Below are 15,029 nucleotides of genomic sequence, written 5' to 3' on the forward strand. Positions count from 1 at the left end.
TGTCCTTCCAAAACAACTCAAAATAATCTCTGCATTCCCCTATAGACACACTCATTGATCTCATTCCAGATCAAATGATTCCAAGGATTTTTTTACTCCTATTTGTTTTTAGAATGTCATAATGACATTGTTCAAAAAGCACTGTCTGTCATGAGAGTCAAGGGACTTCAAGTCTGAGCTCTTTTTCTAATTTTCTCCATGATCTTGAGTCAATGGTATAAAATTCTTTACCTTGGCCATCTTCTGCCAAATGGGTACAATAATGCAATCTACCTGCTGGAAAAGGTTGTTTGACTGTTATTTGTAATGAGGCTATTACAGTGTTTTGAAAGGTGTCATTATTGTGCAAACCACTCTGTTGATTTTCTTACTTCTGGATCTTTTACAGTTACAGGCCAAGTGTGCAGATTTACAAGTCAAATATGATGAAGCAAAGACAAAACTTTCAGAAGTAAGTTTCTTATATGTCTTGGCTTTTGGGGGAGGGAGGAATGTTCAGCCACATATTTGACTTACAATGACTTTTGATCCATTGGCAAGTATTTTATCAAGTTTATGCAGATAATTGACTTGATAAAATACTTGCCATTTTGATGGCAATTGATGGCATTTGATAAAATACTTGTAGCTGGTACAGGAGAGCTACAAAGTATGATTCTCATCTCCAAGGAGCTTACAGTTTAGATAGAAAGATAAGATATAACCTATGAAAAGCTAAATAACTGTAAGAAAGTATATTGCAAATGAGAGGAGTAGTAGAGATAGTGGGTGCTGTAGTGAACCAGAATGGGGAAAGGTCACTAGAGGCTAGAGAAGGGGTTGTAGAAGTGGTATTTGAGCCTTGAAAGATGAACAGTAGGGTTTGAAGAGGCAGAACAGAGAAAGATTGGCAGCTAGGCTAGGGAACCTCATAACACACATGGCTGAGCATCCAAAAGAAATAGAGAACATAGACCAACCCTTCCCTCAAGAAGTTCAATGAATTCTTTAAGAGAAAAGAATTTTTACTTTTGGAGATGTCAGATTTCTCATTCATATATATATATATATATATTTATATGTATGTATGCAGATATGTATATATGTACATATATATCAAATAGAATCATTGAAAATTCTATTTTTAAAAATTGATAGGGTGATTTTTTTAAAGTGGGATAGTGTATTGTAAGCTATAACATTAGTTTATATTAGATTAAGTGATCTTTTGGGTTTCAGATATTCTGAGGTTACCACCAAGAACTTGCATTCCACAGATCTCTGCTTTCCTTCATTATATTACCAAGGTAAAGAAAAGAGGAGAAAAAATGGTTGAATGTATTTTCTTATAAAATTAGATTAACTTTGATGAAATAAAACTTGGTTATTCTCATCAGATCCCCGGCTTTCCTTCAATGTACCAGAAACAATTGAAACTTGTCCCTGAAGTTTTGGAAGAAATGTGAACTAAAATGTTCAACAATATTTCTGTTCTATAAACAAATTAAAATAACTCAGTCTTTGACTGAGATCATTCAGTTGTACATGTATTGTTCTTCCAAAACATTGGTAAGTATTTTGGAGGCTTGATTAGTTCGCCTAGGAGCTTGAGCAAAGAGATTTCAACATTTTTCGGACTTGCTCACTAGTGGTGAGCCTCTGTTCTCCATATCGAATGACAACCAAATGAGATGAAATTTATTTTTACTTAAAGCAGTAAGATTTTTAAATTGCTCACAGAGGTAAATTTCCTGACTCCAAGTTGAAAATTATTAGAACCTATAATTAAGGGAGATAATTAAGGGACTTTGGAACATCCCTTTTCATGGGACTTTTAAAATTAACATGTCTTAGAAACTGTGGGGCATTCCTTCCCAGAGACAGAGGGTTATACCTGATAATTTTCCTTGAGGCCTTGGGAATAGAATCCTAGAGGAAGTGTATAAATTAACTCTACACAGAAAGCTATCTGCTTCATGGTGTAAAGCCTAGGTAAACAAAAGTAGTTCTTGATTGAGGAGAGAGTAGATGAGACTAGGAAGCTTTGTATCAAAAATAGTCTTTAAAAAAAATTTTTTTAATGGTTTTTTAATGATAACCTTGTCAGCATCTGAGAATGTCCTTCTAAGAAGAGTCTCTGGTGTAGAAAAAGATCAGATTTAATCACTTTCTAGCCTGTGCATTATAACAGAGAATTGTTTTTGTTCAGTATCTGATTTTGTGTGCTTTTAGAAATGTTTCTTTCAGCATTTGTACCCTTGCTTTTGAGAGAAAGCAGAATTCCAAGAGATCCCATATTCCATTATCCATTTTCAAGGACATCAAAAAACAAATGTACTCTGTGATGGAATTCCCCAATCAGCAGTAGCTGGAGAGCATGGATCTTGCAGTCACTACTAACCATATGATGTCACAGGAGTTCTCACATTACCTCCCATCATTCTCTCATATCTGGGCAGAATGACTCCAGAACATTATGACTGCCATATTGTGACAATAGGTGCTAGTGACCAACTCCTAACCCATATGGTCTAGTTCTATTTTCTATTAGTTCCAGATCTAGATAATACTAAGATTAAAATAATTAAAATTAACATCCAGTTAACAAGCATTCATTAAGCACTTTCTGGAGGTCAAGTACTGTGCTAAATGCTAGGATTACAAAAAAAAGAGCTCATGCTTTAGAATCACAGAGTATAGATTTTTCAACTAATGCTAAATGCTAAATGAGGCTAATCTAAACACTAGTCCATGGTAGATTTGCATTCCATATCTCTTTTCCAGCTCCCAGATCTAGTGAGAGCCTCAGTCTCCTTGTGAATATATTTTGTAGTTCTTGGCTCTCCTGACTATCAGACTGCCACCTTCATTTTCTTCTAATTAAGAAAAGTAGTTAGCTGAAGACCTGCCTTATATAGGCTGAAAAATAGTGGTCTTTATTCTGCTATTTGTTTTGTTTCAGTGAATGCTCCAGTCATATATTTAAAAAAATAAATAATTCTGTTTGTACTCCTGAAATTTGCCTTATGGTAAATCTGTGACATAACAGTGGAGAAAGAATGCTAGATTTGGAATCTGATCACCTGGTTTCAAATCATGACTGCTACTGCTACTTATCACTTCTGTGACCTTGGCCAAATCATATTTCTTCTCAGAATTTCACGTTCCCCATCTCTAAAATTAGAGTGTCAGGCTAGAGATCTCTACGATGCCTCTGTCTCTGAATATATGGTTCCTTACTAGGCACTACAATTCTTATTAACCCTGTTTTATAGATGAGAAAAAAGATCCTGAGAGAGTGATAACCTAGTGTCTATAACTATCTAATAAATATCAAAGGTGGAATTCAAATTTAGATATGACCCCAAATTCAAAAACAGTCTTTGACTCTTAATTCCAGTGTTTTATATGGCACACTGTATCTCATAACTTTTTCTATATAAGTTGGGGAAATTAGAAAGTATTCTTAGCTTTTATATTTTGTATCCATTAGTTATTCTGCTATTATAAAGTAATTGCTCCACTTTTCAGTCTTAGCAGAATGAGCTACAAATAATATGAGTTTGGAATTTTCAATGTTATTCTGTCATCCTTCCCCCTTTTGATGACTGGAATTTCCAAAGTCATTCTGTAAAATGGTAAATTGGCCAAATCTGGTGTTACTCATGTGAAAATGAAACAAGTTCTATTAGTTCCACAGTGCCAAAGAGAGAAGAGAGTCCTTACTTGAGGTTACTTCCTCAAGCTCATGCAAGTGACGTGGCCATTCTCTCCTACAGGTAAAGAGTTACAGTGAGAAACTGGACCAAGAATTGGCAGCCCTCGAGAAGATAGAATCCCAGGCTGACCCAAGGCAAGTTTCTTCCTAGATTGATTATGAAATCTATTTAGGTTTCCCTGAAAGCTAATTGTAGGATTGTCAGTGGTTGGTTCACTTAGTTATTTTGAGCTTGAAACTAATGATAGTGAAGTTATGGTTTTTGTTCACATAAGGTTATTAATTCATTTCTGCTTCATGGACCCAGTCTATGCCCCTTCTACTTTTTTACCCCTTTCTCCCTCTCCAAAACCATGCCAGAAGTTTCAGGGATGATTTTAATATGTTCTGATCCTAAGAGACAACTTAGCACAGAAGATGGAAGGCCAGCCTTGAAGTCAGATATGGAGTTTAGTCCCACTCCTGACAGATACTGGCTATGCGATTTCTTAGTTCCCCAAGCTCATCTACATGAGTGGAAGTTTCCCTATACTAATGGGAATAGTAAACTGGAAATTCCCTCTTCCAGTAAAATCACACTTGGCACTGGTTGCTTCAGAATTGAAGAGCTAAAATTATTTTAAATTGGCTAAAACATGTCCACTAAAGTCTTCCTTCAGTAAGACACTGGGTTTTCCAAGACTGTGCCAGTGAAGTACATAATTTTTGAGGTCTTTATGAGTTTGAAAAGATTTTAACCATGATTGGCATCTGCCATCCAGTGACCAGTCAGGCTAAGTGCAGAAGAGCTTATAATCAAAAAGTTGGTCATCAATCAAAGAATATTTCTTTACTAAGGAAGTAAGCTTCTTAAGCTTTTTTTGTGGTCCCCCTTGGTTATCTACTGAAACCTATAGATGTCTTCTAATGATAATAATCTTAAATACATAAAATAAAATACATATGATGACAAAGGAAGCCAATTATGTTGGAATACAGTTAAGATACATGCATACATACATACATAAATGTGTATATGTGTGTGTGTATTTTGTAAACCCTGCTTTAAGAACCCCCAAGAATCAAAGAATATCAAAGATACCAAAGACTTAGCTTGTATATGTAGAGAGAATGCTTTAACAAAATGGATCTTTTGAAATACCTTCATGACTTCTATTGGGAAGGTTACTCTGACATTTTAATTATTTTTTCTTTCAAAAATTCACTGGTTTGATTTTTCTAATAGGTTCTAAGATCATCTTGTACCTCTTCTTTGCTCTGTAAGCTTGCAATGGTCCTTAATCAAGAGTGAAATCAGCTTGACTTGATTATCGATCTTTATCTGCTAAAAGCCCTCAGTAGAGGGTCAACAGGACCTATTGCAGCTACTGGAAAAACAACTAACCACAATCCAAACATTGGATCCTCTTTGCATATAAAGGGTAGAATTATAAATATAGATTAGCCCAATTATGAGAAGGCACATTTCTATTTTTTGTAGATATATGAGTTACAACATTTAGTTTTAAATGAGAGGAGGGTCTCTCATGATGCTTATTGACATCCCTTGTTATTTATTGAAATGACTCAGTAGTTAAGTACCAGTTCATTTTCTCTACATGGCAGTGATACCCACATTACAAATTTTTTTTATATCATATGTAATATATTAGATTTATTTTCCATCTAGGGGAGGGGAAAATTGGAACAAAGGTTTTGTAATGGTCAATGTTGAAAAATTATCCTTGCGCATATGTTTTGAAAATAAAAAGCTTTAATTAAAAAAAAAAAAAAGAATAAAGGACAAACAAACAAACAAAAAAAAAAAAAAAAAAGAAAAGAAAAGAAAAACCATATGGAAATTCTGTCCCAGAAACAAAGAGCCCAAGATTTTAATGGATTTTTTTTTCTTCAATGGAATATTCAGTGGGCGTATAATAATATAATTTGTAGCAATAACAAAACTGTAACTCACATTTCTAATTGCATTTCATAGTTTATAATTGCATTTTCTTCATAACAACCCTATGATATAAGTATTATTAGTCTATTTATACAGATGAAGAAATTGAGACTCAGAGATGTTATATAACCACAGGCAGTGTGAGTTGGAGTCAGGATTTGAATCTAAGTCATCTGACTCCCAAGTCCATTCCACATTCTAGGACAAATATTGTCAGAGAGTTGACGTTTTTATTTCCAAATCAGAAATTTCTAATGGTCTTAGGGAAACCTATTTCCTCTCTAGGATAGATTTTTCATTCCTTTTTATATTCTGTATGTAATTAAATAGCTGGTATGATTAAATATCCCACACTACTGAAACTCTTTGATATCCTCGTTTTAATGATTTAAATTCTTGAATTTACAATGTTTGGATGCAATATGATAAGCTGTGGTTATCAGAAAATAGGGGGGAAATTAGATTTTCACCTAAATAAAAGTCAGTTATCAGGGATAGAAAGCTCTATATGCAGGGTATTCTTTGGAGAAATGAATGAAATAAAAGATATGGCTCTTGTAACTGGGGAAGCTGGTTTTAGGTCTTTTTCAGAAAGAAATAATGTTAGTTCCTCTGTTATCTTTTTGGTCTTTTTTTTTCAGCATTCTGCAGAATTTAAGAACACTTGTAGCTATGAATGAAAATCTGAAAAGTCAGGAACAAGAATTCAAAGCACATTGTAGAGTAAGTGTTGTGCTTGTCTTACCCCCTTCTCCCCATGCCTTACCTCCCCCATTGCTTCTTGTTGCAGTCACTTACTCTAAACGTTATTCATTCATTTGTGTGTGTGTATACACACACACACACACACACACACACACACACAAGTAACAGAAGTAGGCCATATAGTTCAAGTGCCAAGGGAATGGTACAAATTAATAAGTACTACAAGAATTCATAAAATCCTCATTGTTTCAGAGGATATCTATTCCAGCCAAACACCTGAACAGGATCAGTTGATTCAGAAAGCCTTCATATAGAAGGGAGGATTCAAGTTGAACTCTAAAGGAGAGCTGAGATTTTCAAAGATGGATAAGAAAAGGGTATGAGAATATAGGGCTGGTATCATTCCCTATATTGTTCCCATCCAAGCATTTTAATGACTTTACTGATAAAGTCTTAATGGAGCATGGATATATGGCTTTTCTATCAGTCATTTCCATAATTGCTTGTAGATGATAGCTGTTCATGGTTCATAAACACTTATATTGCTTTCAAAGGAAGAGATGACACGTCTGCAGCAGAATATTGAAAGTTTAAAAGCTGAAACATCAGAAGATGGAGATGAAAAGGTAATTGTTTTGGTTTAGAATTCAAAATTCTACATTTTCTTTCTTATCTGTTACTGACTCCTCTACTTTTTTGGCCAGTTTGTATAACAGCTCTAAAGTCAAGTTTTTGAAGTTGCTTTTCTCCTATGTGATTGAGTTTTTTCCTCAGTAACATTTTATTTTTCCAGTTACATGTAAAGATAGTTTTCAGTATTCATTTCTGTAAGATTTTTGAGTTCCAGATTCTTTCTCCCTTCTTCCCTTTCTCACTTCCCCAAGACAACAAACAATATGATATAGGTTATACATGTGCAATCATTTTAAACATATCTTCATATTAATCATGTTGTGAAAGAAAGATCAGAAAAAAAGGGAAAAACCATGAGAAAGAAAAAGCTGACAAACAAAAAAAGTGAAAATAACATTCTTTGATCTGCATTCAGTCTCCATAGTTCTCTCTTTCTGGATGCAGATGGCATTTTCTATCCCAAGTCTATTGGAATTGACTTGAATCACTGTATTGCTGAGAAGAACTAAGTCTGTCATAATTGATCATCACATAATCTTGCAGTTGACAGCACACAATGTTCTCCTGGTTTTGCTCACTTCACTCAGCATCAGTTCTTATTCATGTGAGTCTTTTCAGGCTTTTCTGAAATCAGCCTGCATAATATTTTTTAAAGAACAGTATTCTATTACATTCGTATATCATAACTTATTTAGTTATTCCCTAGTTGATGCTTTTCAAGTTGCGTTGAGATCTCCCACAGACTCTGTACCCCTACTTTCTCTTATCTTCTCTTCTTGCAAAAAAAAATCAAAAATGGATTTTGAAATTTGGGGGTTGAATTTTGAAAATTTGAAAATATAAAAAATTTGGAATTCAAATTCAAAATTTGAAATATAAACCTATTACTCAGAAGTCACCAGATGACTTGTGTTATCATAACCAACTTTAAAGGATGAGAAGAAAGGAAAGTTATGGGAGTATCTGATGTCTGCTACTTGTTTTATCCACTTTAGATGGATAGTATCTCCCAGTTACAAAAGCTTTTCTCTAGAGATGGCTAACTGTTTTTGTGAAAGAACAAAGAAAAATTTGAATTTACATTCAGCTGTTTACCAGAGAATAGTGAAGAAACCATATTGTGACTGTCCTGGAGTTCACCAAAAATGAAGGACATCTCACTAGAGCCTGGAGAACAATCTGAATTCTAGGATCTAGCCACATGACATTCAGAATAACTTCTTGTCATGTTAAACTCTTCCCTCTCCAGTAGAAGAATGTGAGAGAATCTAATAGCGTTCATGTCAATTCTTAGCAGGTCCCACCCCCAAGCAGAGACATGTAATGTCTGAGAGGCTTACTGGTCATGCTAGTAGTCTTAACGCAAAAGATTTCTTGGGAGTGTGAAGGCTGAAATGCACTTTAATTTCTTTCTCACAAACAGCTCTAATGATCTTTCTCTGGTTTGTTTTTCCTTCTTTGTAAGTAACTAAAACTTTTCTGTTCCCTGAGGAGTCTTGTTTGCAAATACAAAAAACAGTCACATTATTCAAGACATTATTCAAGGTAGACAGAATCTTTGAGGTACTTCATCTAGGCCTACCACCTCATTTTTTTGGATGTGAAGACTAAGGCTCAAAGAGGAAATATCACTTAGGTCACTCTATAACTGCTTAAGGAAAGAGCTGTTATTAGAATCTATGTTTCTTGAACTTCTGTCTAGTTCAGTGTTTTTCTCTTATGCCATATTTTCATACTTATCCTTTTAAATTGTTAATAACTATGTTACAGATTTGGTGTATAGATAAGCTTTCTTAAATCAAAATCTACCATTCTCTAACATGTCATCCACTTTTGAATTCTTTCCTCAGTAACAGTGTTTGGTTTTGTAACATTGGCTCTATAAGTAGCAGTACTAAGTTTTTTATTAATATGATGGTATCTCATTTACCAGTTATCAGCAAAGCACAGTAACTAGACTAATTGTTTTGTTAGCAGTTTAGTGTGTAGCAGTAGCTTATATTTAAAAAGAATTTGTCTGGAGTTTTTAAGGTATAGGCAGAAAATTAAGTGTAGTTTCCTAATATAAGGAGAATATATCTCTTCCTTATATGCCAGAAGTGTTATCTCAAGATGTGTAAATTGGTAGTATGCAGTAAAACACAATAAAACTGATTTGGTGACAAATGACCACCAGTTTACTCTACTCAATCTTAAAAACTCAAGTCCCATTATTTCCTTTTCAGTTTCCACCTAAAATTTATTAATCTTCTTTCAAAGAAAGCCATATTTTGTCAAATGTTGTAACATATTTCTTAAAATATTACCTTTTTCTGAGTGGAAACTATTTCTCCCCAAATTACCATTGGATTTTTCCATTTTAGGAACCCACCAGAATTATAGACCAACAGCATAAAACTGAGAAAGAAAAACTTCAGAAAATCCGTCTGTTGCTGGTAAGTAGAAAAATATTGACAAGATGTGATTTCCTGTGTGGAAATTAGAAAGTCATGTTATTTAAGAATTGGATAACTTTTGTAGAGAATCTGACTGCTGTATTTTAAACTTATCAATTTATATTTGGAGTCAGATAGTAAAATGTGTGAGTTTAAAAAAAAAAAAAAGAGTTTTATGGCATATATCTTGCGACAAAAGGAGATTTAGAAACAAAAGAGCTCAATAATTCAGTGTTTGAGAGTGTAAAACATAATTGCCCAGAGAAAAACTTCATATTTGTTTTTTTTTAAATATCTTATACCACACTCCATAAAAAATTCTAAATAGAATTAGAGATTGGATTGAAAACCAAACTGTTAAGGGTCCTGAATTGCTTTAGAACAGGATTTTATCCTCTTGTTTCATGAATCCCTTTGGCAATCTGGTCAATAAAGTCTATCAACCCCTTTTTTAGATTAAGGTTTTTAAATGCTTTAAACACATAGAATTACAAAGGAAATGAGTGATATTGAAGTACAGTTATCCAGGTAGTAAAAACAAAAAACAAATTCATAGTTTAAAACCCTCTATTTCCAGTCTTCTGAGTCTCACAAAACCATCTACTCTATCCCTTTATTTCTTTTCAAATTAACTAGCACTTTCCCTCTGTCCCACCTTCTTTCCCCACTTACCAAAAAAAAAAAAAAAAAAAACTAATTCCTTTATTGACCTTGTTGAAAAATGTATCTCATACATGTTGAATCTTTCATTTCTTTGTCAAAAATTGGGTAGAGTTGGCCTTCTGGAATCCTGGTTGGTCACTGAAAAGGATCAGTTTCTATCCTTTATATACTTTAATTTAAAACAAAAAGCAGGCCACTTGAGTCTGGAAATAACACGAGAGATGATCAACATTTAGAAAATAATGAAGAATGTGGAGTGAATGAATTCAAACTTCATCATATTCTGGGATATTAGAACCAGAGCTCCCCTTTAAATTTAAAAGTGATAATTTTAGGGAAAATAAATGAAAGTACTCATACACTGATTACTCCAAGAGGTGACACAGAATAAAAATATAACTAAATAGACACTTAGCTGAATTTATGGATGATAAATGACTTGTTATTTTAGAGATGTTTGGGTTACATCTAACCATGTAAAGTTGACGTCATGAATGACACCTTTGCCCTCTCATACCCTGTCCCTTTATGCCACTTTCAGAGACAGAATTCTGTATGATTTTTAGGACTGACTCATGTGGCTATTCTGACTTTTCCTTATGTCATATAGAACTTGTGTTAGGGGAGGCAGAGAGTAGTAACCGTGTAAGTTGACAAAACAAGGGGGAAAAAATCAGCATAATTCTGAAAAGGTTAAGAAATATTTGTCTCATTTATTCCTTCCTGTTCTAAGAGGTATACTCACTATGGTAGACACTACTAAGATGCCAAAAATTAAAATTTTAAGATATAGTTGGTAAAGGAAAAGACATGTATAAAGAGGCAACACATAACAGTAAACATTATGTTTGATGTATCCAGTATATGCCAGATGAGTGCTGTGGACATTAAATGTTATATGAGTCCAGAAGAGGAAGAGGATTTGGAATGAGATGGTGAGAAGCTCTTAGTCCACAGTGCCTGGAACATAGTGGATATTTAACAAATGCTGCTTGGACTGAATGACTTGAGCTTTAAGCATATATAAGATTAATTTGGACAGAGAGGGCGATGGAGGGGAATTTCAAGCAGAGCAAGAGATACGAGTAAACATGTAGAGGCAAGAAAATATTTGACTAGAAGCAGAAAGCTGGTGAAAAGAAGACAAACCTGGAAAGGTACATTATGAGTCTTAAAGGTCAGACCAAAAATTTTTTACTGTATCCTTTGGAATAGAGAGAGACTAAATAAAATAATAGTAGCTAGCACATATATAGCTCTTTACATATATTATTCAGTCCAGCGATCTTTATTGAATTAGTCCTATGTGTATGACACCATACTGAACAACAGGAATATAAACACAACAAAAAATAGTCTCCACCCTAAAGGAGTTTACAAATGTAAAATTATATATTCATGGATTGAATTTATAATAGTCATGTAGGTGCTTGATACTTTGAGGAGGGATAGAGCACAAACAACCAGGGGAGTCAGAAGAGGATTCCCATAGGAGTTGTCAAATGAACAGACCTTGAAGGAAGTTTGGGATTCTCTCCTTTGAGAGAAGGAAGCTCATTCCAGGCATGGGAGGAGAACTGTGCAAAGTCCCAGCAGTGGGAAATGAAATGTCCAGTTCAGACTATAACAAGATGGTCACCAAGGTGGTTAGAAATGTAGAATGAAAAAAAAAAAAAGAAGAAGAAAAGGAAAAAAAAAAAAAAAAAAGAAATGTAGAATGTATGAATGAGAATAATGTGAAGACGGACCGTACCTTTCATACAGACTTTTACATTTTCTCTAGCCACCATCTGTTTGCCCTTACTACTATGGTTTCCATATATTTACGTGTGTGTTCTATTTTGGCCTCTATGAGGAAACTATACCACTCCAGCTTTCAGTTTGTGAAACTGAACTTGGGCCAGATCCTCATGTGAGGATACAAGAGATTGTTGGATTGAAGTCAGAAGGCAAGAGCCCACACTTAGGTTTATCAGCCTGTCACACAGTTTAACATATTATCTATGAAGGTGCTGAAGCCCTTAACGGGCTTCAACAGTACTTTGTTCTGACATTCTATAGGTCACGTAAGACCAATTACAAAATGGTGTTTTTCCTCCCTTGCCTTTAGGCTCGAAGAAACCGAGAAATAGCAATTTTGCAACGTAAGATTGATGAAGTACCCAGCAGAGCTGAGTTAACACAGTATCAGAAGAGATTTATTGAACTCTACAGTCAGGGTAGGTGTATCGACCAAGAATGTACTCCCAAGGCTCAGTATAATGGAAGGGAGGGCTTCATCGTGTTTTTAAACGATGGTGCATGAATCACAGCAAATTCTTCTAATGCCATCATGGGTAAGGATTTCATTTAATCATATTCATGCTCACTTTGCACACATTCTACGTAGCCTCCCCGTGGAGTGGGCCATAAATCCAAATAACAATGCCTTGGCATTCTCTATTGACATTCTTTTCTTCTAATTGAGCTCTTGGTATTGGGCTCTGGGACCAGACCTTATCTCGAGCCGCCAGCAACATACATGTACAGCAGGCCTGTTGCTGGAGCACACAGAGTTCTGTCCAAGGTTTATGTCTGCTCTTGTGAGAAGGGTAGGAGGAATGGCCAATCAGGAACCACGGTTTGACCCCTCCTGTTAAAGGGTTTGTAATTTCATCGGAGAAGACACACATACACTCTGGTGTGAAACTTATAAATACTCGAAACTTATATACCTATTACCAACTAAAATGGGAGGAGGAAATACAAAATATAGGCATAATCAGGAATTTGGTGGGGCCTAAGAATATTCACAGATGTTTGTAAGTAAAATTTGGAAAAGTTCATTTCCAAAATTTGGATCATGGTCATAACTACATTTGTTCCATTTAGTTAAACCTGGGTTCCAGCAGGTATATATCTACATAAAGTGGCAGGGGAAGCATTAACCAATACAGGAAACTGCCAAGCCACTGTGTTAGGTGCTGAGAATACAAAAATTAAAAAGGGAATAGTCCTTGCCCTTGAAGAGTTTGCATTGTATTAGAAGAAAACTAATAGCTGCCCAAGGATAGAGTACTACCTACAGATGATATCTGCATAGAATTATAATTTTGGAATGCTGAGGCATAGAAATTTTGTTTTACTAATCTATTGAATGATGGTCACTATTGCCTTTGACAAAAATATTGCTTAAGCCTTATACTTCCCCAATGTATAGTTTGATTGTGTCTCATGCCTTTTTGTTTGTTTGTTTGTTTAAATTGGTTCATGTCTGTTGTGAATTAAACTGAGAGTTCCTAAAAAGAAGGGGATGTGGATGTTTTACCAATGTATTGGGGCAGGCACTTAATTAATCTTTTTTTTTTGGGGGGGGTGGGAGGGAGAATCAAAAAATCTGACCCAAAGAGGTGGTTACACAAGCTGGAGACAGTCTTTCCTCAGCTTGTCAGTGTTAATAGTCCTGTAAAAGGGCGAATCATATATGTGATAACCTAATGTAAAGACCCTTCAGAAAAAAGTGTTACTTATGAAAACTTCATACCATGAGTTAGCTGGGGCAAATGTTATTACTATTCTTACTATCACTACCACCACCACCTTTTTCTAGATGGCAATATTGAAACACAAAGTTTAAGTGATTTTTAAAAAGTGTCCAGAGATAGTGAGTAGAAGAACTAAATATAGAATGAACCCCAGTTTTCTGACTCCTGGTGGTTCCATACTCTTTATAATATAATTGTCTTGCATTCATGGAATAAATTATAATCATTATTTGTTAACAGTATTGAAGGTGACTAAGGCTCTTTGTAGGATCACCATAATCTGAGCATCTTCTAGTCCTTTGCATGAAAAAGAGCAGATGTTGAATGTATTGACCTGATTATACAACAGAGATCCCTCTTGTCTGTGAAAAATACTACATATTAAGTAAGGTTAGCCTTTCGTTAAGAACCTTTTATAATTCAGGCCATTACTGAATAGATTCAGGTTCCCCAAAATATAAAAATTACATATTATCAAGACTTGCCAATTCATATACAGTGATTTATGATAAATGCATTAGAGAAAGGAAATAACCATTTACTTAACATCTACTATGGTCAGGCTCTGTGCCAAGCCCTTTATAATTATAATTTCATTTGATCCTCATAACAACCCTGTGATGAAGGTACTGCTATCCCCATTTTACAGTAAGGAAACTGAGGCAAACAGAGATTAAATGATTTACTCATACTCACATAGTAGCTAGGAACTATCTGAGGCTAGGTTTAAATTCCAGTCTCTCTGACTCCACTGCACCACTTAGGTGTCTATTTTTTCCCTAATGCATTTGAAAAGGGCAGACAAAACACTCTATGAGACCTGCGTGGGGAATGTAGCTATTAACAGGGTGGTTCAGGGAAGACTTTTTTTTTAATTTCAGCTTTTTTTTTTTTTTAACAAAACCTATGCATGGGTATTTTTTCAGCACTGACAATTGCAAAACCTTCTGTTCCAACTTTTCCTTTCCTTTCCCCCCACCCTCTCCTCTACATGGCAGGTAGTCCATTACATGTTAAATATGTTGAAGTTTATGTTATCCTATGCATATATACATATTTATACAGTTATCTTACTATACAAGAAACATCAGATCTAGAAAAAAAGAAAAAAAATCTGAGAAGGAAAACAAAAATATAAGCAAACAATAACAGAAAGAGTGAAAATGCTATGTTGTGATTCTCACTCATTTCCCATAGTTCTCTCTCTGGGTGCAGCTGATTCTTTTCATTTCTGAACAATTGAAACTGGTTTGAATCATCTCATTGTTAAAGAGAGCCACATCCATCAGAATTGATCATCATATAATCTTGTTATTGCATATACAATGATCTCCTGGTTCAGCACATTTCACTTAGCACCAGTTCATGTAAGTCTCTCCAAGCCTCTCTGTATTCATCCTGTTGGTCATTTCTTACAGAACAATAATATC

General features: G+C 34.8%; 1 protein-coding gene across 2 annotated transcripts in view; it reads left to right on the forward strand.

Moving 5' to 3' along the window:
* CCDC93 (coiled-coil domain containing 93) overlaps positions 1 to 15,029 on the forward strand; it is a 120,390-nt gene that overhangs the window by 79,095 nt on the left and 26,266 nt on the right. For both annotated transcript variants that reach the window (XM_051985761.1, XM_051985762.1), the window contains 6 exons: positions 389 to 451; positions 3,759 to 3,832; positions 6,281 to 6,362; positions 6,899 to 6,970; positions 9,341 to 9,412; positions 12,186 to 12,294. In XM_051985761.1, the coding sequence (XP_051841721.1) occupies positions 389 to 451; positions 3,759 to 3,832; positions 6,281 to 6,362; positions 6,899 to 6,970; positions 9,341 to 9,412; positions 12,186 to 12,294 (472 nt within the window). The remainder of the gene's footprint in view (positions 1 to 388; positions 452 to 3,758; positions 3,833 to 6,280; positions 6,363 to 6,898; positions 6,971 to 9,340; positions 9,413 to 12,185; positions 12,295 to 15,029) is intronic.

The sequence above is a fragment of the Antechinus flavipes genome, chromosome 3 (genome assembly GCF_016432865.1).
Source record: "Antechinus flavipes isolate AdamAnt ecotype Samford, QLD, Australia chromosome 3, AdamAnt_v2, whole genome shotgun sequence".
Lineage (NCBI taxonomy): Eukaryota > Metazoa > Chordata > Mammalia > Dasyuromorphia > Dasyuridae > Antechinus > Antechinus flavipes.